The sequence below is a fragment of the Bacillus rossius genome, chromosome 5 (genome assembly GCF_032445375.1).
Source record: "Bacillus rossius redtenbacheri isolate Brsri chromosome 5, Brsri_v3, whole genome shotgun sequence".
NCBI lineage: Eukaryota > Metazoa > Arthropoda > Insecta > Phasmatodea > Bacillidae > Bacillus > Bacillus rossius.
Genome location: NC_086333.1, coordinates 72,414,374 through 72,440,078, shown reverse-complemented (window position 1 = coordinate 72,440,078; position 25,705 = coordinate 72,414,374). Strand labels below are relative to the sequence as shown.

Here is a 25,705-nt window from a genome sequence, read left to right as displayed (position 1 = left end):
GATGCTGGAACAAACAGGCAAAAATTTTAAAAACTACTATATTTTAGAGTTCTAATAATGTAGATAGCCATTTCTGATAGTTTTTTTTTTTATCATTTTATCTAATGTACAGACTTATTACCTCAGTTTTATTATTAGTGTAGACAAATAAAACAATGTCTATTTAAAATAAGATTTAATTTGCATAAAAATACTGTAACAAGCAATGCAATTGAATTATCATCGGCATACTATTCCAGTATGTACATAAAAATATGTAGTTAAACTACAGTACTATTATAAAAATTTTTTTTTTATAGAACTTAATACAGACTTTTTTTTAAGTGTGTACTGAATTATTTGGTATCTAGTTACAAAACAGGGTAGTCTATATTGGCACTTGTAAATAATTCTAATTCAACGAGGCTACTTTACACGTTAATCCAACCACCAGCAAATATAAAAAAAAGAAAGAACCAAAGATACTACGCCTCTCTGACATTACCCACAAGTAGGCAATATTTTTTTTAAGCATTTCTTTAAAATGCAATAAAGTCTTACATCATGTAGTAAAAATTGTCAACTAAAATCACCATGTACTGGTGTTCTGCCTTTTACTATACAAACATATTTACAAATATCTGAAAGTACACGTTATTTACAAATCAACACATACAAAATATACATTACACATGAACTCGTATGCAGTGTGATGAGTCCCAGAATCATGCATTTCCCACAAACAATTGTAAATGAACATCGTGAAGCATCCGTCATAAAAAAAAAGCACTTCTTTTGAAATATTACGGTTATTGTCAGATGCCGATCCTTGACTGACTGCAGCAGCTTCGATAAAAAATAAAACACAATTTTTATCGATGAGTTCTATCACATTTTGCAACACAAGGCATAGCTGAAGTACTCCTACGAGAGCAAATTCGTTTCTTCGAAACATCCCGCCCGGCCTGGTATGTTCTATGTTTTACACTTCACTTTCTTCTTGGGTGTTTGTACATTTGTTCAAAGATCACACTGATATGCCAGACTTCGATCAAATATGTTAATGGTCCACTCAAACTGAAAGTAGGCCCATGCGCAGATGTAGGGTAACAGGAACCTCTGTAATATGTTTTGTCTTCCACTATTAATAGGAACACAATCTGATATGATTTTATCACAACGGTTTTATTGTAGTTATCTCAGCTGTTTGTTCATTTGTAAAGTGTCTTGACTCAAAATGCTTATCATTTCACTGTCTTCAATTAAACTAAAAATTATTTACACAATCATTTAGGCCCTTCCACACTTTTGGTTATGGTCTAAAGGACCTACAAATTGATGTATAACAGACTCCTTACATATGATTTTTACAATAAAACAATAATGAAACTATTGATGTCTAACTATTCATTTTTAAGAATATTACCTACTACAAAAAGAAAGTGTAGTAAACTCATTCTATTAAAGCGATATGAGACCAAAATAAAACAGTTTAACTAAGTTTTACAAAATTAATTTTGTGAACTATTATTACATACAACATATAGTCCTAATCATATTCACAAAAAAAAAAAACAACCTAAAATAGCAGCTACTTACTCAAATATAGTTTTCTTAAAGTGCTTTTTAAAACTATTAACAGCAATAACAATGCCAGTTCTCAGGAGAGGTTCTCAAATTTAAAATATTTTATGACATACAAGGTAAATTGTTTTAGGCAAGATGAACAGCTTAAAGCAATTTCTATTCTTATATGGTCACATTATGTGCCTCTTTTGTTCAGATTATGATATATGTTTACATAACTTATTGTTTAGTAGTTATAAAGTGGATATTTTTTGTAAGGGGCCACTGAATGACCATAACAACATCACAACAGTGTTACTGTAAAGATTAAATGGGTCCTTTGGATCTATGTGTAACTTTTGCAGATTATCTGGAATTTTGAATTGCACAGATAATTAAGAGTTTACTACATAAGTTGTTTTAATTAAGGCTTCTACTGTACAGTTATTTCTATACAACCAAGACATAGTACGTATTTAAAACAATGATTCTATTTGATTACAAGTTATATACTCTTTCTAAACTCCGTATCTTACCCGAATAGAGGCTGACCTATATCGCAAGAAGACCCCCTACATTTTGAAGTTCCTCCAGGTATATAAAAATTAATTTTCTTCTTCCCCCACATCAGAATCATTTTTACCCACTCTTTTTTTTACATCTGTTTGGCATAGTGCACGACTTTGAGGTTTTAATTACTATCAGAGGAGTTCTTTTTTTTCCTCTTAAACCTGAGATGAAGATAAATTACTCTACACGATCATCCACAACAAGTATGAAATTGTTCACACTTCTAGAAACCACACTGTAAAATATGTATTAGCATAACGTGTCTACTATACAATTGAGGTTAACGTTACATTAATTTAGGAAGGAAAATATATAAAAGTACAGCCAAGCAAACCAACATAAAAAATAAATATGTATACGGCACATTTCATTCTGGTACCAATACATAAAAGATTCTCTTAAACTTTCTTTTCTTTCAGACTTAAAGCAGTTGGAAGTAATGGAACACATCATAATTCAATCGCTATATATATTTTCTCCTAATGTTGGTAATGATGCAACCAAATATTCTGTTTATAAACCCCTCTTCCATCTTTGTTAACACAGAAAAATATATTTGCACATGGAAATTGCAATATATTGTATAAAGGTATTTTAAGACATGGAAAATAAACATAAGAAATTAAATAAACTCTTATTATGGATAATCAAATCTATTTACACAATTTTGATTTTTCTTTGATGTGTGATGATGAGGGGTTTTTAAGACGAAAAACATCAGCCTCTATTTGGGTTAATATGGCAGGCCAAAGTTGAGCTTGTGTGATTCAAAATAGGCTCCTTGTCATCAAAACAAATTTATGTAAATCTTTCTAGAGCACTTAAAAACTTTTCAGTGGAAATTTAAATAGAAAAAAAATTATCAGTGATTTAAATCAAATGTGTAGAAATACATAATTAGCATACAAAACTCAACAGTCAGAGATAATAAACAAAAGCATATCAAAAGATGCTGTAGTTACAAATTATTAGAATTTATTCTCGAGAATATAAGATCAGCATAGATTATATTGATTATATTATATTTATATTTTTTATATTATATTTATATACTGATTTATGAGCTACCGCTGCTCAAACTATTACCCAAGGCCAGAAATGGTTTGAAATGCGAGAACTGTAAGTTTTTAGTATAGTGGCAAGAGCTGTCTTTTTCATGTTGTACTATATGCCATTAGGTAAATTTATACAAAATTTAAATTAACATTAATGCTAACTCTTGTGTTATGAGAAAAAAGTGTTCAAAATCAGTTCATATCAAAACCCAAACAATTGATTTGAGTTACGCTAAGCCACAAATAATTGTGAAATGAGATTTGTTAATTCATCGAGTACTGTTCTTTATGATCATGCTTTGTTATCCAAATGTTCACCCCGAAAATTATGCAATGGGCAATGATTGTGATTTCAAGTTGGAGGTATTAAGTTTTACTGCAGACACAGTTGCTATGATGTACGTATATATACGTATATATTTTTTACTTTTTCATGAGATCTAACATATGATACTTAATTGCTGCTGTTATGAGCTGATACACACTTTCTAAATAATTGAATATTATTCACATAACTTGTCAGTTTTATTCATTCCGACAATAATGGTAATAATAATAATAATAATAATAATAATAATAATAATCACCTTTTCGAGTTACTAATTCTAGTGCCATTTTTCTTACTTTTTCTCTAAATTATTTCCTCTGTTAGTGTTAAGTTATTAGACATTATGTCTTCTTGTGTTACAAACGGTTTCAATCATTTAGTTATCAAACTTCCACTCTTAAGTGGTTAGGTTAGCTTTTTTATATTACAATTGCTGTGATACAATAATCAGTTTAAATAGGTTGGCTGCATTAAAAATATTTAAAAATAGTAAACATAGTTAGGCTAGGTCAAATACATTAAAAATACTTTGAATGCATTTGAACAATTGGTTATGAATTACATATGTACTACCTATCAAAACTAACCTAAAAAACCAACTCCAAAATTCGATGTATAAATGAAAAATCATTAGTACTGAAGTAGGAACCACTTGACAGAATAACGAGTATATAACCAAATTTGTAATATAAGTTAAATTACAAATAATATAAACTCTATTTATTTTGTGTTTAGCTGAGGTTACCAGTTTCTCAAGTTGAGGCTATCTGATTTTGAAAGCTAGTTTTAGGAGTCACTCACTTCATACTCATGCCCTTTCAGATTTACTGATTATGGTCATTCTACAGTTCATAGTACATAATGCTGTTTTTTCTAACCAGTAGCAAAACCTGTGCAGTCTGGTTTTTAGTTTCATATTGTTTAATATTAACACATAAGCCATACCTACGCATCCAGTCCATACGAACATTGGAGAAATCACAAATATATTCTCGTTGAAAACACTTTGGTGTTGATCTCCTTACCACAACAAAAATTATTTATTGGAATTTTATCTCAAGTGATAAAATTATTCTGCTATTTTTTTAATAACTCTTCTTATTTTATTTCTATTAGTCTGCGGAAGCTGGTAGTCTCCAAAATTATTGCAAATAAATTCAGAGTTTGATTATTGATGATACAGGCCCATCAAAATAAATGGCTGCAAGCGTGTAGTAAAATCTATGGTAAAATTAATGCAGTTTAAGATCAAAATAACAGTTTGCAAATGATTACTATCAATTCACCTGAAACTGTTGAGTAAAGGCTACCGAACTTGTGTGTAAACATTTGTAAATAAATTTCTTTTGTTGCTCAACTACATGTTAACAGTAAAAAGCCTGAGAATTCACTAAATGAAGGAAAATGAACTGAATTTCATGATATTAAATGTTCCCAAATTTTTTGTGGTGCCTAAACATCCATGAGAGCTGTATTTTCCTTTTCACTTATGTTAGTACAAGAAGAAATTCCTGAAATATGTTATAATTTCTATAACATTTCCTGGAATTCCCTGACCGTTTAAAATTACCTGACTTTTCCCAGTTTTCTAGTCCTTTAGCAACCATGCTATAAAGGTGTTTCATGTTAACAAATAATAAAGCAATAAAATAACATCCCAAATAATGATGGGACTCAAATACTACAAACTTGGTCTCACTTACATTTTCCCATCGTAGAATCAATTAACGATAATCACAAATTTTAGTAAGATGATTCAATTCAGTTAGGCTTTGATGCCAATTTTCACATCACAAGAATTTATGCAACAGTTGATGCATAATAAATTCTGCATGATGATTCAACCAGTCGAGTGCGTGCACACCACAGAAGGAAATTTGTCTTCCTAGCACAGGGCACACAGGCTTAAGCTGCGCCAAGAGAGCTGCCAAATTCATCTGAGCTTAACTTTGCCGTATGCATTTGGTTTACAAATGGTACTACAAAAGATACTTTTTACAATTATTTAATGTACAGCAGTAATTTGGCACAGAAAATAATCAAATGTTCTGTTTAAAATGTTTTTTTTTTTTTTTTTTTTGGACATATGCCATTGCTGGTTACACTGCATGTCATTGATAAGCCTCAATAACAGACAAAACAAAATAAGAAGATGCAATAACAAAGTAAACAAGGAAAAAAAAAATAGCCACCGTTGGCTTGTTATCTGCATGTCTGCATATTAAACTTTTTTTTTCGTCCATTATAGAAGTTTTTTCTTTGACATACAGTGTAACCAGGAATTATGTGCGTCCAAAAAAAATATCTTAATCAATCTTCTACATCGCAAGAATCATTTAAAGAATTTTGGTGATGAAATATGAAACACTGCCTCGGAACCGACTCAAAAAAAAAAAATGATACGAGATTTCACGACTTCAACACTGTGTCTGCCCCGACACTCTTTCGACAGCTCCGCCGGCCACGTTGGGGGGGGGGGATGAGTGTTGACTGTCAGTGGCGTAGCCAGGATTTATGTATGGGGGGGGGGGGGGGGGTATTAAGAAGCATGGCTCCCCCTCTGTATTAAAGCGGAGGGTCCGGGGGTTCTGCCCCGGGAAAATTTGGATTTTTAAGGTGTAAAATAGTGCTATTTTAGCAGTTTTCGGTTCTTAAAATTTAAAATTTGTAATGGTAAAAATTTTTATTAATTTTAATATGAAATTTGTTTGAGTGATGAATAATAAATTGATTAAAGATTTGGTGCTAAGGGGGTGGGGGTGGGGGGGGGTGTTTGAACCCCCTGGCTACGCCCCTGGTTACTGTCAGTTGTGGTCGGGCGAGAACACGTCGACGCGCGACTGCAGCAGCGTGGTGCCGTGCAGGGGAGGCGCGGCGAACGCGGCGTGCGAGGAGGCGACGGCGCCCCGCCCGTGGTGTCCCAGGGCCGTCATCTCCGACAGCAGGCGGTGCTGGGAGTCGATGGCCGCTGCAGCGTCGAGCATCTCCCCGTCAAGGCCCTTGGGCCCGAAGATCATCTGGTGCCAGCCGTGCTCGGGCGCAGGCCGGAGGAGGGGGGGGCGGCGACGATGGGTGGTGGTCGGGGCCGGGCAGCAGCCCCAGGGGGCCGGGGCCGCCTCCCCCTCCCCCCGCGGGCGCGTGAGGCCCCTGCACCTCCGGCGGGGCGGGCCCCAGCTCGTGGCTCAGCAGGTGGCTGAACCACTTGCGGTTGTCGTCGCTGTCCGTGATCTTGTTGTGGCTGAGCGCCAGGTGGTCCTCCAGCTTCGGCTTGCGGTCGAAGCTTGCGCCGCACAGCTGACACCTGCGGCAAATTCACGATCGTACATTACTATTTACATTACGTTTCGAAGTTTCACTTGAAAAACTTTTTATTTAAGCAGAATTACTATGAAACAAATATTCAGATTACAAAAATATATACATATACATGTAATAATAGTGTTGCCCGGGCTAAACACTTCATAAAATAAGGAACTTCACTACCGAGTTTCAAGTCTGTAGGACATCCGCTTGAAAAATGGGGAAATTTTAATTTTTAAGTCCCATTGATTGCACAAATCTCTCATCAAGGCTGAGCACCAGCAAAACCGGGACGCCAATCTTTCGCTTCATTTTGTGGCAAGGAAGGTGACTCCTAGGCAAGATCTGACGGACACACTAAACGATATCACATTACAAATACAAAGACAATGCCACCTAATGATGAATTTATAAACTGAACTATTATTATCACCTTTTAACTCGTAAGCAGCTGCGAGATTCACTAAACGGATGTGTTTCGCTCAGGAGAAAGATAGGAAGTTGCCAGAACTTACTATATGACCGTGTGGCGAACATAGAGAAAAAAAAAAAAAAAAAAAAAAAGCTCACTGTCTGTCTATGACCTAACTCCTATGATTTTCTATTATAAAACTGAATTCATCCCTTTTTCACTCCCTTAGGGATGGAATTTCATAATTACATAGTGTAAACGCTTTATAACATCACTCGATTTAACGACAAACTCCTTAAAACGTCGAAATTACTTGACTTTGGTTGGTTTACCTTGTTTTCTATACAAAAATACACTTGATATAGCGCCACGCTCACTCTATTTAACGACAACAATACGGCATTATAAATCATTAAGCAGTACTTTCTAAGTTGCCGAAGTTGATCAGAATTGTAGCTGTGTACGTTCTTTTTGTTTGCTGTTTTGTTGTATTATCTAGCACGTGTTTACTTTGACTGACGTATCGGAGATTCTAAGAACTTTTTCATTTTGTTTCTGTATATTGAACTTGCACATGTTTACCTCGGTCACTATAGACTTTTGTCAAGTTGTTACACTTTATCATTATCGCAGTTGCTTACAGACTCAAACTGTAAACATGGAGAGTAAACGAAAATCTTAAGTGTTATTGACGGAAAAAGTTTTATTAAGCATTGATGCAGCGAAACTATTAGAAAAATACTTTTTATATAATCAAAATGATTCAGCAGTATCTCAAGATATCAGTAAAATACATAATAAAATACAATTAAAATATTGGAGCAGCAAAAAACATCAGACGAAGATAACAGACTATATGCAATTAAGTGTTGTTATTTGTATGAATATTCATGTTCATGTGTAAATGTGTACTTTAGTAAATAAATATTATTATAGAATAGTAAAAATTATATCTTTTGTTTCTCTCCTTTTAACGACCATTCTCTATAATGCCGAAAAATGCTCAGTCCATTGTCGTTATATAGAGTTTACACTGTATAGTCTGTCACTTTCCGGCCCTAAAACTATCTATATGTAAAAAATCACACTCTCACATTTATAATAACAGAAAGGATTTTTCTACATTTCGGTGAGATTAACCCTGGCTTCATAACAGTGTCTGCTGACAACTCATACTACATATAGGCAAAAAAAGGTGGCTAATACAAAAGAGTATACGCAGTGATATTTTATTGAAATAATTATCAGGCGGGTCGTACAAAACAATGTCGCGGGAGTCATTTGGCCATCACTGATGGCCTATTTGATTAAAATACAAACATTTAGTTAATTTTTTCCATGCATTTAATCTAGTTGTATCAAAATTATATTTAAATTGCAAGAATGGGAACCAAACACAATTTCACCTTCAACGTGTTAGTTCTGAAACATTTTGTATCTGTACTGAAAAACAAACCTCAGCGTTATCACTGTTCCCCATGATAACAAGGCAGTGACAGTCCCCATGACTTGCGAGGAGCAGCCTCATTTACAAACGGAAGCCTAAACATGTAAACATTGCAAACTTTATAAATACTAGCTAGAAACAGCTACTCTCAAACACTGCGATTATCATGACAGTTGCTCCTATTTTCCAAGTCTAGAGCACAATAAATACTGACAAAATTTAAGCAGGACCAAGTAATGAGTGCTAGTAAAAAAAATATAGTTTTACTTGTTGGTGCATTTAATATGCTCGCAAATCCAACTCTATACAAAAGGCAATAACTTCTCATGACCATATACTTTTGTAGAATGTGACAGCATCCATTTTGTTACAACTTGACAATTTTAGCATAATTTTAAAAGATATAAATAATTAAAAAAAATATATATTAAATGAAATATTGAATACTATTAACATTTACCAAAAAATATCCAGTGACCGGATTATTAACTCATATAAATACATATTAAAAAATATGATTAAAATTATAGTAATAATCATCTCCAGCACACTATATATACAACCAAATTTACAAAAAAATTTTTTATTATACTAGTTCTTTACGATGTATCTTTCAGATAGTTCTCGTTCAAAGTTAATAAATTTACTTTCAACATTATATCATAACGTCTTAAAACTGTTACACTTTCATAAACTTCAAATCCATCCTCAGGCCTATCACTCCTGGTAACTATCATAGTACATCCCCGGATCGGCTTAAAAAGTCATGTTCTTTTACTGCTGCTGATTTATTAACAGTGAATGATATAAAGTTAGACCCAATCCATTAAAGGCAAAAATGTTGCAGTATAGCAGTAGCTTACCATGAGATGCATTCATGAACATCCCAATACTGAAAAACCAAAAATTTTGATTTAAATTGTGACTTCCAAAACTGCCCAGTCAAACCAACTACATACAAACATTAGCGGTGTATAGACTTCAAAGCAACAATATATTGAATCAGCAACTGACTGTCTAGTTTCATCAGTCGAAAACAATTATTGATACAAATTATCAAAAAGCATGAAAATAAACAAACTGAAAAATTACTAAGCAAAAAAGAAATACTAATATATAAAATTAAAAAAAATATATATTCATTTAAGAAAACAGCTTTCTTATTATAGTTCAGATCTTAAAATTATTAGGACTACACTACACTACACTACACATAACATCCAACCACCAGCATTTTTATGATTCTACAATAAATTCATTAATTATATTTAAAAATTTTTATTGGTTTCAGAGACAATAATTTTTGTTCGGCAATATTAATGTAGCAGACAACTGGTTTTTCGGGGGGGGGGGGGGGGGGGGGGCAGGAATCCATCGATTCAATTTGTACATTAATAATTGATTTTTTCGGAGACTTTTGGAATTTTTCCCGCATTTCTAGCTAAATAATTACACAATTTCAAGATGGGGTCCAAATTTCAAGATGGCGGGCACCTCGGTAATAATAAATGATCACCGCACTGTAGCGGGTTGGAATAAAACTAGCATGATGGTAAGACGAGTACACACAAGATGGTGTCCTCCAGCGGACGAAAACATGATGGTGGTAAGTGCCCCTGGATCCGCCACTGTACCGTTCGGTTAGGGGTCGTCCATTAATCACGTGATGTTTTTTTAGCAAATTTTTAACCCCCCCTCCCCCCTAGTGATTTGTGGTGAGGTTTAAGACTAACCCCCCTCCCCCCCCCAATAAATCACGTGTATTTTTTTGGTACAAAATATTTTTAAAAATTTCAGAATATTATCTTTAAATATAGGTATAATCTAATTTACTTCTGGAAAATTAAGCACAGTGATAAAAATGTCCAGACACACATTAAGGTTGCAGGTTTATTCTCACTGGCATAAAAATAATAAAGGAAAGGCTTATATGTGATTTACGCATGTACTCTGCGCCAAAATCACAGTCTTACTGGCGACTGGCAAGCCGAGCCGGGTGGTTCATGTTGCGGTGGGCGGGGATATTGTTGCCTGGCTACGACGAGTCAAGGTCACGCGTCGCTTTTCGGTTTAGTAGAAATCGGGTGAAAAAATAAATACACGTGATATCTCTCTACACCCCCCTCCCCCCTTGTGATATTTCGTGATATTTCCCGACCCCCTCCCCCCCCCCCCCCCTTTCGAGCCTCACGTGATTAATGGACGATCCCTTACGGGGAGGCTCTCCGCTACCTGTGTATCTTCTTGGAGTGGCCGTCGCGGCCGTGCGAGCCGAGCGGGTCGTGCACGCGGGCGTGCGCCACCAGGTTGTAGCGCTCGGCGAAGCGCTTGCCGCACGTCGTGCACTGGTAGGGCCGCTCGCCCGTGTGCACCCGCGAGTGGCGCTTGAGGTGCGAGCCCGACAGCAGCGCCAGGCCGCACACCTTGCACTTGTAGCTCTTCTGGCCGGTGTGCGCCAGCGTGTGCATGTTGAAGCTGGTGTGGTGCACGAAGCGCTTGCCGCACAGCTCGCACTGCGGACACACGCGTTCCGTCCCCCATTGCCGCTGTTTAACTTATCACCGTAGCTCTCCTGCCACGTTACATTCCCATTGATGCTGTTTAACTTATCACCATAGCTCTCCTGCCACGTTACATTCCCATTGCCGCTGTTTAACTTATCACCATAGCTCTCCTGCCACGTTACATTCCCATTGATGCTGTTTAACTTATCACCATAGCTCTCCTGCCACGTTACATTCCCATTACTGCTGTTTAACTTATCAACATAGCTCTCCTGCCACGTTATATTCCCATTGCCGCTGTTTAACTTATCACCATAGCTCTCCTGCCACGTTACATTCCCATTGATGCTGTTTAACTTATCACCATAGCTCTCCTGCCACGTTACATTCCCATTACTGCTGTTTAACTTATCACCATAGCTCTCCTGCCACGTTACATTCCCATTGCCGCTGTTTAACTTATCACCATAGCTCTCCTGCCACGTTACATTCCCATTGCCGCTGTTTAACTTATCACCATAGCTCTCCTGCCACGTTACATTCCCATTGCCGCTGTTTAACTTATCACCATAGCTCTCCTGCCACGTTACATTCCCATTGCCGCTGTTTAACTTATCACCATAGCTCTCCTGCCACGTTACATTCCCATTGATGCTGTTTAACTTATCACCATAGCTCTCCTGCCACGTTACATTCCCATTGCCGCTGTTTAACTTATCACCATAGCTCTCCTGCCACGTTACATTCCCATTGCCGCTGTTTAACTTATCACCATAGCTCTCCTGCCACGTTACATTCCCATTGCCGCTGTTTAACTTTTCACCATAGCTCTCCTGCCACGTTACATTCCCATTGCCGCTGTTTAACTTATCACCATAGCTCTCCTGCCACGTTACATTCCCATTGATGCTGTTTAACTTATCACCATAGCTCTCCTGCCACGTTACATTCCCATTGCCGCTGTTTAACTTATCACCATAGCTCTCCTGCCACGTTACATTCCCATTGATGCTGTTTAACTTATCACCATAGCTCTCCTGCCACGTTACATTCCCATTGCCGCTGTTTAACTTATCACCATAGCTCTCCTGCCACGTTACATTCCCATTGCCGCTGTTTAACTTATCACCATAGCTCTCCTGCCACGTTACATTCCCATTGCCGCTGTTTAACTTATCACCATAGCTCTCCTGCCACGTTACATTCCCATTGATGCTGTTTAACTTATCACCATAGCTCTCCTGCCACGTTACATTCCCATTGCCGCTGTTTAACTTATCACCATAGCTCTCCTGCCACGTTACATTCCCATTGATGCTGTTTAACTTATCACCATAGCTCTCCTGCCACGTTACATTCCCATTGCCGCTGTTTAACTTATCACCATAGCTCTCCTGCCACGTTACATTCCCATTGCCGCTGTTTAACTTATCACCATAGCTCTCCTGCCACGTTACATTCCCATTGATGCTGTTTAACTTATCACCATAGCTCTCCTGCCACGTTACATCCCCATTACCGCTATAGCTCTCCTGCATCTCTGCACGTTATGCCAAGTTCAGTGATCAAATACTCGACAAAAGCTATCTGCAAGTAGCAAAATACCCATCATATGAACACTTGTTCAACTTTTAACCAGGGGAGCTGGATTGTTGCCCCTTGGAAGGGCAGCCTTTCAGGATTTTTCTGACAGTAGTGTTTTTGAAAGGTTGTCTGAATTATTGCCCCTTGGATGGGCAGCCCTTCAGGATTTTTCTGACAGTGGTTAGTATAGGTTAGGTTAGGTTAGGTTAGGTTAGGTTAGGTCACTTTACTAACTAACCACTGTCAGAAAAATCCTGAAGGCTGCCCATCCAAGGGGCAACAATTCAGACAACCTTTCAAAAACACCACTGTTAAAGATATAACCTGATGTGCTGCCCTTCTAAGGGGCAACAATTCAGGATTATAAAATTACGAAAACAGGCACATTTTAAGATACTGGAAGGGCTGCCCTTCCAGTCGTTTTACAAACTAACCACTGTCAGAAAAATCCTGAAGGGCTGCCCATCCAAGGGGCAACAATTCAGACAACCTTTCAAAAACACTACTGTCAGAAAAATCCTGATGGGCTGCCCTTCCGAGGGGCAAGTTTTCAGGATTATTTAAACACTTAAGGAAACATGTTTTCAGAAATTGGATGGGCTGCCCTTCCAGTCGCTGTACAAACAAACCATTGCCAGAAAAATCCTGAAGGGCTGCCCTTCCAAGGGGCAGCATTTCAGTCGCCCCTTTTAACCAATAGCTATTGATAATACTTTAAAAAAAAAAAAAAAAGTATGTGCATGGTCTCTCTGCACAACAGAAGTGAAACTTCTAGCTTATTAGGTATAGATAAAAAATTTAAATTATTCAAATTTTCAATCACAATATTCACATTAAAAATGAATGATACTTTCACAAATCAATAACTCTTTTCACAAGAATAAATAAATTGTAGATTCTTAAAATAAATAAATTAAAAAAAAAGAGCATTAAATGTGGGCCGTTACAAAATTTGAGCCGTAGACAAACACAAGCAACGTTACGAGAATTCCGTAGCATGCGTGTGTAATTTCTACCTCTCTCCTCCCATCTCCTCCTCTACCGGTTCCTCCACCGCATACCTATTCCCCTCACGCGATCGGAACTTTCGTAATGCTCGAAAAATTGTAGTCCCCTCAGCAAAGAAGTTTCACTTCAAAAAATTTTGGTTATAAAATTTGGAATAAAACATTAAACAAATAAGCACTATCGTGATAAATTGAGAAGACTAGTCATTAAACTGTGGCAGTGCTTAGGAGTGTGTAACTGTGTTGTACCACTCATATTTTCATATAGGTAATAAAATAATATTTTATACAAAGTTAAACATTATCATGTATATTATATCACAAAATTATCTGTTCCACTGTGAAACATTTATTCACACCACCAGTTACACAGACATAATTCCCTTGCACCATTGTTTTTGAAAATATTACTTAGCATTTACGACAGTCAGTTTTAGAGTATTCATTTGCGGTATATATTTTTTCCAAGAATACGTTTTGTTTCTGTATTTATTCTTCAATAATTACATAAAAGCAAAAATAATTATTTATGAAATGCAAATGGAAATGATGCAGTGACATTGAGATTAAATTTATATGATATACAGTACCTATGCTTGCCACAATTATGCATTAAAGGTTTTGATTTGCATTTGCTGGAGCCAAAAATTTGTTGTAAATTTAAACTAAAAAATTAACATTTTTAACGATTTCCCTAAACTTTTTAAATTTTTAAGTTGTATACTCAAGCTTATAAATTAATGTTTTCATGTTTTACTGATACTTTTTTAAGGCTTGAATTACGTTCCTTAAATTAAGTAAAACAAGCAATGTTTTTGTCATGAAATAAAGATGACTAGATTATGGTTTTATGTTGAAAGGAATAATTTTGGCTCTTAAGCCCTCATAAAATATGTTTTTATTTGTTTACTAAAATTTGCCAATTATTACCAATAAAATATGATAATTTTATAAGCATAATTTCCGTAAATTGGTCACATTTTCACTAGCCCATATCCCCTACTCCTTCCATCACACGGCTTAGGCCTGTACACACATCAAAGCACAGGTATCATTTCACCTACTTGCCACCAGTGCCTTAATTAATATTGATAAGAAAATGAAATAATCAGCATGGCGTGCGAGAACTAGCCTCAAATAACCACATCTTGACTTCTGGGTTCACGCAACCCCTGAGAAAAAGCTGATGTCTCAACGTATTGGTATGGCTTGTCAAAGCCACATTCAACGGTGATTAACTGCCGAAACGTAGGGCAACATTTTTATTGAAAAGGGCTCAACCCAGAAGCCAACACGTAGTTAATAACTATGGCCATGATAGTGCCAGAGTGAATGGTCAAAGTTTAATAAGTAACTCACTTATAAAATTTCAGCATTTTACAGTTGCTTGGTGAATGTCACATGGCAGTGATTATGACTAATGTTTAGTTTTTAGGTTTTACTTGAAAGTTAGTTTATTGAGAGAAAAAATAATAAATAATTCTTAAAGCTGTTTGTTTGAAATCATGCAAAAACAACTACATGAATTTGAAAAGTAATAAAACCAACTTTACTAAAAAATTTGCTTGATTAAGGTGTTTAATTAGTGAATTATTGTTATAGCTTCTAATTTCACTATGTGAAAACTCCACTTTCTTAATGCTACAACAGAGCTTCACTTAACTGTGTGTTAAGCAACATCATACAAATCATAACCAATGTAAGTAACCTCATTTATAATTTCAGTAGATACTTATGCTACACTCTCCTGAAAATATAAGATGTGGTATCACATATTACAAATTCCCTGGACTATTTTTAATCAAAGATTTGTTGTAGGATTAGATAATACAGAGTCCTAAAAAAATATATATTTATAATTTGATTGATGTTCTTAAATAACCAAGAAAACTACTATGATATATAACCCACTACAGAGCTCTAAGAGAATGTGTTCAAGAAAAAAATGCAAGAAATATACTGTGTTTGTGTGTCAATCATGCCAGTGGTGGGATCAAATCCGGGAAATCTTCCCACATGACTTTCTCGCGTCAGTAATCACTGTCACTGTCCATAGTCACCGAGGTAGTTGAACACCAACAGGTAGGCTAGACACATGAAATTCAGGAGAGGCTAGACTACCTGGCGAAGCGACAGGAGAACATTGGACAACAGCTAGAGCTAAGGGTAGGACATTTAGATGAGCCACTCATGACTCTTAGGTTGGACAACCTCACCGGCTGAGGCAACCGCTGGCGACCACAGCTACCGCGCGTACCTGGTAGGGAGCCTCCCCGGTGTGGATGGGCAGGTGCCGCTGCAAGGCGCCCTTCTGCGTGAACGCCTTGTTGCAGTACGGACACGAGAACGGGTTGATGCCGTTGTGCATGCCCACGTGGACGTCGAGGGCCGCCTTGTGCTTGTACGCCTGGCCGCAGATCTCGCAGATGTACGGCCGCTCGTCGCTGTGCGTCGCCACGTGCGACTTGTACTCGCTCGTCGTGCGCCACATCTTCCCGCACACCTCGCACTTGTGCTTGGGCGGCTTGGGCAGCGTGTCGCTCTTCTGCCGCTTCCGGCGCTCGCGACGTCGCAGGTTCTTGGCGTCGTTCTTCGTCAGCGCCTCGTACAGGTACGACTGGCCGCGGCTCCTCCTCTCCCTCTTGGGCTTCGACTCCTCCGGGTCCTGCTCCCCGCCGGGGTCGTCCTCCCGTTCCAGCTTCACGTCCAGCGGCGACCCCAGCTTGCGCAGCGCCGCGCCCGCGTCGCAGCCGTCCTCGGGGCAGTCGCCCTTGTCCTCGTGTCCGTCCAGGTCCGTGAGCTTCGACTCTTTGTCGTCGCTGAAGCTGAACACGTCGTCCTCCATCTTCCACTCGAAGTCGTCGCTACCGCAGGAGTCGCGGCCGTTCGCGGCCCCGTCCTCCTCCTTCCTGCCGCCGTCCAACTCGTCGTTCATGGTGACCTCGACCGCGTCGATGGGGTCCCCGCAGACGTCTATCACGTTCTCCACGGTGATGTCCTTGCCATGCTGCTTCAAGACGTGGATCCCTGCGCCCGACTTGGACCCGAACCTCTTGCCGCAGTCTTGGCACTGGTACGGCTTGGCCCCCCCGTGGGACAAGAGGTGCTGCTTCACTTCGCACGGCCGGCGAAACAGGCGCCTGCACAGCGGGCACGGATGGATGTAACGCCGTTCCCTCCGGACGTCCCTCGACGTTGTGTCGTGTCCTCCGTTGTTGTCTTCTTCCTTCAACTTCACAGCTCCTGGTTTTGAATTTGCTGATTCCTTGCTTTGTTTACTCGTCCGTCTTTGGGATTCACTCAATTCACTCAATGTCTTTTCGTCTTGACTGCTATCGTCTTCTTTACCACCATCATCAGTTACCTGAAAAAAAAGTATATAATAGATGTAAAATTAAATATTTTTTTTTATTTACCATAAATGTTTTCACCCAAAGTGTAAATAATAAAGCATAATCTGTTACTAACTATTCAAATTGTGTAACCTAATTCACCAGTTTTTTTCAGCCACTAGGACTGGCTAAACACCTGTAAAAGTGGAAGAATGGTTAGTGTTTACTGAGACCAATAGCAATCTTTATTCAAAAATTAAATAAAGTTATTTTTTTATTATTAATTTTTGTAATTTTTGCAAGTTAGTAACCTCTTTTTAAGCACTACTGTTATTGACACTTTGCCAGTTAGATTATCATTTTGTATGATGCCTAAAGTGAGTATGACCTATGGCCAACAAGTAATAGTCTATTCATTTTGAAGCAGCTCCATAAATTCATGGTACATGCCTGGTACACAAGAACTTGTTTCTTGAGCACTAATAGGAACATAAAAATTAAATAAAAAAGGGAACTCTGATTCCAATTCTAACAACCTTTAGAGATTATTGTATTTTAGTGCAACTATTCTACTTTGTGATTAGGAACTCAGAACCCTTAACTTTGTATTCTTTACAAACATTTATGTATATCTATAAACTAACTTTCTTATAATATCTTAAACAAAATAGCCCTGGCTGTTATGCAAGTACCTGCAATTTACAACAAAAAAAATTGAGAAGTTTTCGGAGTAAAATTCTGGGCCGGGCGTACATGCGTACGTATGTTTTATACCATTTTCATTAAGAGGATATTATTAATTTATATGAAATGAAATTACCACGATTTTAGTTTGTTTCTTTATAAATAGCTTAACTTTGTAGCAGCAAATATGTTTTTAAAAAATGTCAAAAATGAAAAATATTGCTTGTATTCTTCATATATAATTATTACAAAAAGGTTAAAATTATTTATAATAAAATAATTTGAAAAACTATTACAATGTGGGACAGCTGTAGTGTAAGGACATTCAATTGTTTTCTCCAAAAATGTTATGTGTCAATCCTAGCACCAGAAACCATGAAACATTATTTCCCATCAATCACTAATTTGCATGTGAACAGGATAACTTTCAGCTGAACAACTACTAAGTTAAAATTTGAGGTCACTTAAATTAAAATCAAATGGAAAAAATGTTCAATGCCTTGAAAAAAAAAAAAAAAAAAAAGGAATCATTCAGTACACAGGTCTACTAAAACCACTCAGAAAAAATAATTATTGGTAATTATCTAGGAGAGGGAAGTTATGTGGGGATGCGGGAGATTGCTGCCCCCTTCCCCGCAATTTACATTACCCCCTCAGATTATATATATATAAAAAAAAACAACCAGAGAGATAAATTATAATCTACTCCAGGATGAAAATTACTTTAATTCAATTAAATTTTAGTTTTAATGTAGATGTAATATTGGTAATCAGTTTGAATAAAATGGTTAAAGTAGTTCCCTTGGTAGATATTTTTGTTATTTCACTATGCTGTGAATAACTTATTTTTTAAATATCAGTAGGCCTACTCAAAAATTCTGATGAAACCATAGTTTCAATTATGACATTTCAAAATGTCATAATTGCCTTAAATTAGCTTTTTTAAGGGGGGGGGGGAACCTATGGATTACTTCCCCTCCCAGAATTAGCAGCTGGGTGTACAACACGGCAAGGGATGCATCCGAAAAAAAAAAAATTAACATTTTTTACTTCTAACATTTAGTACAATCATTCCGTAAAACTGCAAAGCTACAATTGTATTAGTACATTATCAAAAACAGAATAACTTTCCAGTAGCATGTTCATCGAAATATAAGATTTCTACCGTTTTGAATGTTTTGAATAAGACGTTCACATGTAGTTTGAAATGTGGAAGGGAGTGGGTTGTAAGTCTATACAGATGTGGGTTATTTAATATTATTTTTTGATGTGCAACATATTAGCTGTCGGTACATGGTATTTGGTGAGAGTATTTTCGGTAATGCGACGGAAGTCAAGGAATGGAAATGTGTAACAAACACGGTGCTGCCATCTGTGGCGGATGGCACGAACCAAAGTTGAAAAAGCCAAAGGCAAATTTTATAGTATTAACTGTTTAATGAATTTTAATAAGACGGGCAATATTTTAATAAAATTCCTTGTCGAAAATCTGGTCCAAAGCCGGGGGTTTAGTATTTTTTCAAGTCTTTTCTTCATTTTTATCAGAGCAGTTTCATTATATAGGTAGTTTAAAATTTTGCTTTGCAGAAACTACGTGATGTTTAGTTTGAAACACAATTTGCATATATTTATCACAATCAGCATTATTTTAAAGAATTCTATGTCAAATTTTGTGTCCGAGTTTCATATTATAGGTGCATTTGCAACATGAGAACACACAAATTTCATTATTGTGGTTAGATGTTACATATCTCTGGCGAGTACTGAAATACTTACTCACATTGCCCCCCCCCCCTCCTCCATAGTATGAGTGATTGATTTCTTTAATATATGTTTTTGAGGTTAGACTTTAGCACGCGTAGCTGATTCTTGCAAAAAAAAAAGGCTTGCTGGATAAGGACAGTTACATTAATCAACTGCATTAATACACATTACATAATTATAATTAATGTAACCTTCCCAACCAAATGTGCCCAAGTTTTCACAGTAGGTATTTTAAATATTGCTTACCTACCTAAACAAATTAACAATTAAAATAGCTAACTACCAGTAAACTACTTAAAATATTGTATAGATTTTGCAGAATGATTAGAAATTATGACTGGAAGTAAAAAAAAATCATTTCTGAAATTGTAATTTTTGGTTTTCTTTAATGTATCTGTCTCCTAGATAATTACCAAATGTTTGACACTCCAATCAAAAGTTATTCAACTCTAAGAGCCAAACATAACAAAAGTAATTAAAATATAGAAAAATTTGAATACCTACATTGTGAGGGTTGTGGCTTTTTCGGATAAGAAATAACAAAATTCAAATTGTTGCGATTTTGAAATCGCAGACTTTACTCTACTTACACTAAAACAAGAGTTTCAAATTTTCTGCTAGTTTCTGAGAAATACTCTTTTTTAAATTTTTACATGAATATTAGCATAGGCACATATATTATTACCACATGAACTATGTTCTTAGTGAGTATATTGGTAATGAAGTTTAAAAAGATTTTTGTTTTTAGCTCTATCCACCTTTGTGATGTTTATTTTGAGACATGTGACAAAGTTTCTTACATTCCAATTATTTGTGAATTGTTATAATGTTTTATGTCATTACCGCCTTGTTAAATATGTGTTTTTGTCTATTTTAGTATGACTTGTGTAAAAGTGTATTTTATTATGAATGGAAATAGTCAGTTCTACTGGTGATTGTGTGTTTGTAACTGTATTGAACAATTTGATTTATAAATTTTTCTGTCCATGTTATTTAAAATGTATCAATGTATTCTAATATGATGGATTTGTAATTGGAGCATTAAAAGCACTATTTTGGTAAATGAAGTGACAAACTAATTGAATGGAGGGCCAAGACCGTTTTCCACCCAAATTGGTTTTTATTTGAAATGAAACCAATAAGGATGGAAAACAGACTCTACCCCCGGCGATAACATACTGACATTAAACATCGCTGTCGTTTTGAAAACCGTCTGAACACTATGTTCCTAAGGATCTCTGGAGAACCACAGGATCAAGTGTCAGCTAGTATCAAGTAAAGAGTAGGGCGCCAATGTCAATCAGGGCAATCTCTCATTGAAAACAGTCTCTGCTTCGCTTAAACACCAGGATATGTAATGCAACCTATAAACTTTTATTTTCTTAGAAAGCAGTTGTAATTCTGAAACTCTATTTTCAGGGTGAATACAGGTACGTCTATAGTATAGAAAATGCATTTAGATTTCTATGTTTTTTTTGTTTTGTTTTAAATGGAGAGTACACACACACACTTAATTGACCATAAGCGATAATGAATTCCTCCACAAAACTTTTCCATTTAAAAATAAATGGAACATAATGATGTATAAGAACTATATTAAGTGTGGAATGTGTAATTGATGTTTGTATTAAATAATAACTTTTTTAAGAAAGTATAATGAATAACAAATAAGTGTTAAATTAACTATTTTATTTGTGCCAGATCTTATTGTTAAATGTATGATAAATATTTTAAGCGTTAAATGTACAGCTGTAATGCTATTACCTGTGAAACTTATTAGGTATATCTGTATGCATTGTGTTCTGAAAAAATGATGTGTCATATTATGCCAAGATGACGTGTACAGTTCCAAAACAGAGCTTATGCTCTCCGGAACATTGTAAAAAATAATAATAATAATAAAAATATTAATATGAGCCATTGGTGAGTGTGTACGCGTTCCAACCAAATGTTAACTAGGCTAGATTAGCTGTTCACATGGGAGTGTGAACGGCGTCCTTACAGCGTCCTGCGAGGTCTCCGGCTCCTCGGGGTCGTCCGACTCGTCCGACTCGCCGCTGGCCTCCTTGGCCTGCCGCTCCGCCGCCTGGCGGGCGGCGCCGTTCACCTCCTCCGGCCGGAAGCCGCTCTTGCGGCAGCCCTCGCGGAAGCACGCGCTGATGTCCTCCCGCAGCTTGAGGCACTTCTCCTGCGAGTAGTCGAGCTGCTCGAACAGCGCGAAGCAGCCGCCGCACATGGAGGTGCCGGGCAGCGCCGCCTGCTCGCCGCCGCGGCGCAGCACCCTCTGCACCAGGGTGGCCAGCAGGGTCCCGCTGTGCGGCGCCGCCGTGTAGTAGATGCCGTAGCTGCGCTCCGCCGACACGCCCGCGCTGCAGATCAGACACCTCGGCTGCTCGCCGCCGTCACCATCACTCATCTTGCGTTCCGCGCATCACCGCACCGGGGGCCTCGCGAGTGGTCCGCGGCGGTGGGGGGAAACACTCGTGCGCTCCGCCGTTTCGAGGTTATGTTATGCAGGGGTGACCTTGCGGCGACAGCAATGGCCCAAGCCTAGCTGCGACGATCCTCTCTTCTTCCGTCGCAGACATAGGTGAAAGTGCTAAAAAAAAAAAACCACGACGAGAAAAAAAAATTAACTCACCGAACTGTCTCTCCGCGATTCACTTCTCTCAGAAACATTACCTACAAAATACTATATTTATTAATAATAATAATCCTTTTGTCGACCCCTTTCGGCACAGACCACAATAACACAATTCTAGCACAGCTTAACCAACTGAAGTGTATGATAACAAATGCTTCTTGCGATGCAAAGACTATTATTACGAGCTGCATCCACTAAAAAATTACGTGGATATAAAATTATCTAACACTTGCTTCGACCGACATCATAAAAATCCACAAGTATCGAGAATAACGGTTATTTTCGACCTACTATATTATAAGTTTGTTGGCTATTCTGATATCTGTGTTTCGATGTTTTTATGCTAATTATTGAAGCGCTAATTTGAAATGAATTCTTGCAACGTTACCAGACTTAAAACTTTCACAATGTACTAATTGTAAGTATAAATCACTAAATAATTTGGACTTAAAATGAAAATACGTATGTAAACACTACAAAATCTTTTACTGCAATCCCGTGAGCTTATTTCTATTATTTGTGTTGACACACAACTTTCATTGTGCAGATTAACGCTTTTTTTTTTATCTTCACGTAAGAACTAAACAAAATTTAAAGGCTCAATTAAACTTTCACCTGGTTAATATTATGTACTAAATACAGCAAACAATAAATAAAATTAATATACCTGGGGATGAGATTTAATATTGTTTTAAATTAATATGATACACTATAGAAAACTTTTGTTTTGTCGACGTACGTTCCTATCAGAAGGGGGCAACTTATATATTTTAGTTCTGAATGCATGACCAATAAAATAGTAGCAAAAACAGAATTGGCAATAGTTTTCTGTTAATTTTTTTATTCAAAATAATTGTGAATAAAATATTAAACATATCGTCTGTTCGGCTTTGTTAATTTTAAATTGTCATATTGTACAATATTACATAATGAAAGCACGCCCATGTGGCCCGAAACTAGAATACCTAAGACACCAGTAATTATGCGACGAGACGTTCCATAAAATTTAAAAGTTGGTCTAATTCATTTGGCGTTTGTGTGTTGCTGGTGTAGCGGGCTTTACAAATCTTATCAAGGTACTTTCTATCCGAGAAAGAAAAAAAAGTGATTGAATGGGGCTAAATTCTTCCAAGCTGTGACAATATTTGCGATGTAAAATGCAACCAGCTTTACTAAAAAAAATAAGTTAATTAATTATTTTAGTTATATTCTCATTCAGAAGCATTCCTTCAATTTTATTCCAAACGTTTAAGGCCCTAAACACTGCTTAATTCTCCAGGAGCAATGCAATAATGTGCTATGACCAGCCTCCAATATAATTTTTCAGAATATGCTTAAATAAACGCGAATACTACTTTTTTATTATTTAAATTCTATTTTTTTTTTGCTTTAGTTTAACCATAACCTTCCTTTAAATATATGAATTGCAATAATTCTCATTAAATAGTTTTAAAAAAATTGTCAAAGTATGTAACCTCTTTGCTGTTCCTGCGCTCCTAATAGCAGGAACGTTGTTGCGCGCACAAGATGGGGTTGCGACGACCGAGAATTTGCCGCAGGGCGTCGACCACTTGTTGAATGATACCTCTTGATTCTTATGTGCTCCTGATACACAGCGACTCCTCCATACCTCCGTTCTCGAGAGCGCGTTCCCTCTACTCTATAGAGTTCCAACAGATCGCAACGCGACCTTATTGTGAACGTCAATGGAACAAGAGACAAAAATTTGCCATCTTGGTTTCAATAGTTAAGCCATAGTAATTTTCAGTCATTGAATGACTACAACAGCAATAGTTCTATCAATATACACTATTTTATAATCTTTAAAAATCTCTTATTGTGTGTTCTCTGTCATACCAAAAAGCCACAATTTAGTTTTTGCGTAAAAAAATTCTAGGTAGGTTGTATTTTGGACTACAGTCACCAGGGATTTGTTTATTGAATTTCCATCGTACTGAACGGGAATGTTGTGTATGAAATAAATAAAACAATTTAACAAATGGGTGTTGATTTATTTTTTGACGTGAATTCGATGAAAGTCTTACTTGATGGTTAGGTGGTCATGGCAAAAAAAATTGCGACTACATAAACATGCAGCCTAAACTAAAATATAAATGGTTGGCAAATAAATAAAATTGCATTACATAAATAATTAAAAAGTCTAACAATACACATAAACTTCATTATATTGTTATAAATAACTCAATGATAGGTAATAATATGTTCTGACTCCGTCCCCACTACCTCCATTGAATTTTACGTGATTTTTATATGGTTCGAGATCTCAGGGAGGGTTCGGCCTTGTCGCTAGAGGTAGGGGTTAACGTAGTAGGGCCCCCCGAGCTGTTATGGCCACTCGGGACGCCTGAAGAAGAACACAAAGTCACTGGATGATGCCTGAGGAATTTATTACGGCACAGCCATATACATAGTGCTGCCCGTTCTGGCCGTAACGGTTGTCCCGAATCGAATAGTCACACGCGCAGCCCACTTCCTCAGTGGCGGCTCACGATTTTACTACGTGTGGAGGACGTACTCTTGCACACGATGCGGCGGTTACAAAATAAACTCTAACATGACAAATTATACCTTGACGAATAAAACACTTCACTATTACATATTACACTGGGCTAATGACACGTAGGCCCGTAACTCCGGTGACTCTACATGACTCTTAGACTTGTCCCAGATATTGACTCGTTAATAAGTTTGGTGGCACGCGTCGCCTACTGGCTGCCCCGTGCGGGCTGAAACTATTTAGCCGGTGAGCTAGGTTGTTGCATGAAGCGCCGACGTAATTTCTCGTAGACTCCCCACAGTACTTACGTAATATGCTGAACACTCATCTTGGAGCACTGATTTATTTAAGTAAAATACCTCATTGTAAATTGAGGCCGACCACGGAACTGTACGTAAAAGATTAAGAAAAGATTATAACTATTGAAACTACATGTCGGTGAAAGCAAGAGTTATGGTTCCGCGTTGCGCGAAGGCTGCCGGCCTCTCCGAGCTCCAGACGGATACTGCCCCTCTCGCCGCGCGCGACCCCCCTACCCCCGCCGGCCCTCCCGCGGAAACGTTTGATTTTCGCGGGAAACTGAACTGGCCAGGTTCGGGACAAGGCGCACAGTGAAACATAATTTTGAGAGGACTGAAATATTAAATGATGAAAATAATGTCTAATAAAAATCTGTGGAAAAATATACATAATTGCATTTGTTGTAGTTCGGCGGAGGGATATGCCACATCCGGCCGGATCCTTCCGCCGACGTAGCACTCGTTGCCTGGTGTTCGCCTCGTTGAACGAACTACATTTTGTTGCGCGCACGAGCGCGTTCAGTGCACACGCATTTGCGAGACGTTGATGAGGCATAGCGGTCTATGCGACATAGAGTAGCATTGGCGGTCGTCGTCAGTTCGTCAGACACTATCGGACCGAGAGGAGGCAAATAGCGTGGTCTCTCGGGATACTTGAATCCATTCGTTATACACAAAGCTGATGATTTACCAGCATTAATCGATTTTTACA

The 25,705-nt window shown here is 37.5% G+C and overlaps 1 protein-coding gene across 2 annotated transcripts; it reads right to left on the bottom strand.

Moving 5' to 3' along the window:
• Positions 1-160: 160 nt before the first annotated feature.
• On the bottom strand, positions 161-23,738 carry LOC134532003 (zinc finger protein 846-like). Of its 2 annotated transcripts, none has more exons than XM_063368126.1 (5): positions 23,652-23,738; positions 21,535-22,131; positions 16,010-17,116; positions 10,890-11,170; positions 161-6,799 (listed from the first exon to the last, which is right to left on the bottom strand). In XM_063368126.1, exons 2-5 carry the CDS (start codon positions 21,946-21,948, stop codon positions 6,490-6,492), a joined length of 2,112 nt encoding a protein of 703 aa, XP_063224196.1. In that variant the 5' UTR covers positions 21,949-22,131; positions 23,652-23,738; the 3' UTR covers positions 161-6,489. The 2 variants fall into 2 exon arrangements, with proteins under 2 accessions (XP_063224196.1, XP_063224197.1); XM_063368127.1 differs by lacking the exon at positions 23,652-23,738 and adding an exon at positions 22,219-22,448.
• Positions 23,739-25,705: the final 1,967 nt, after the last annotated feature.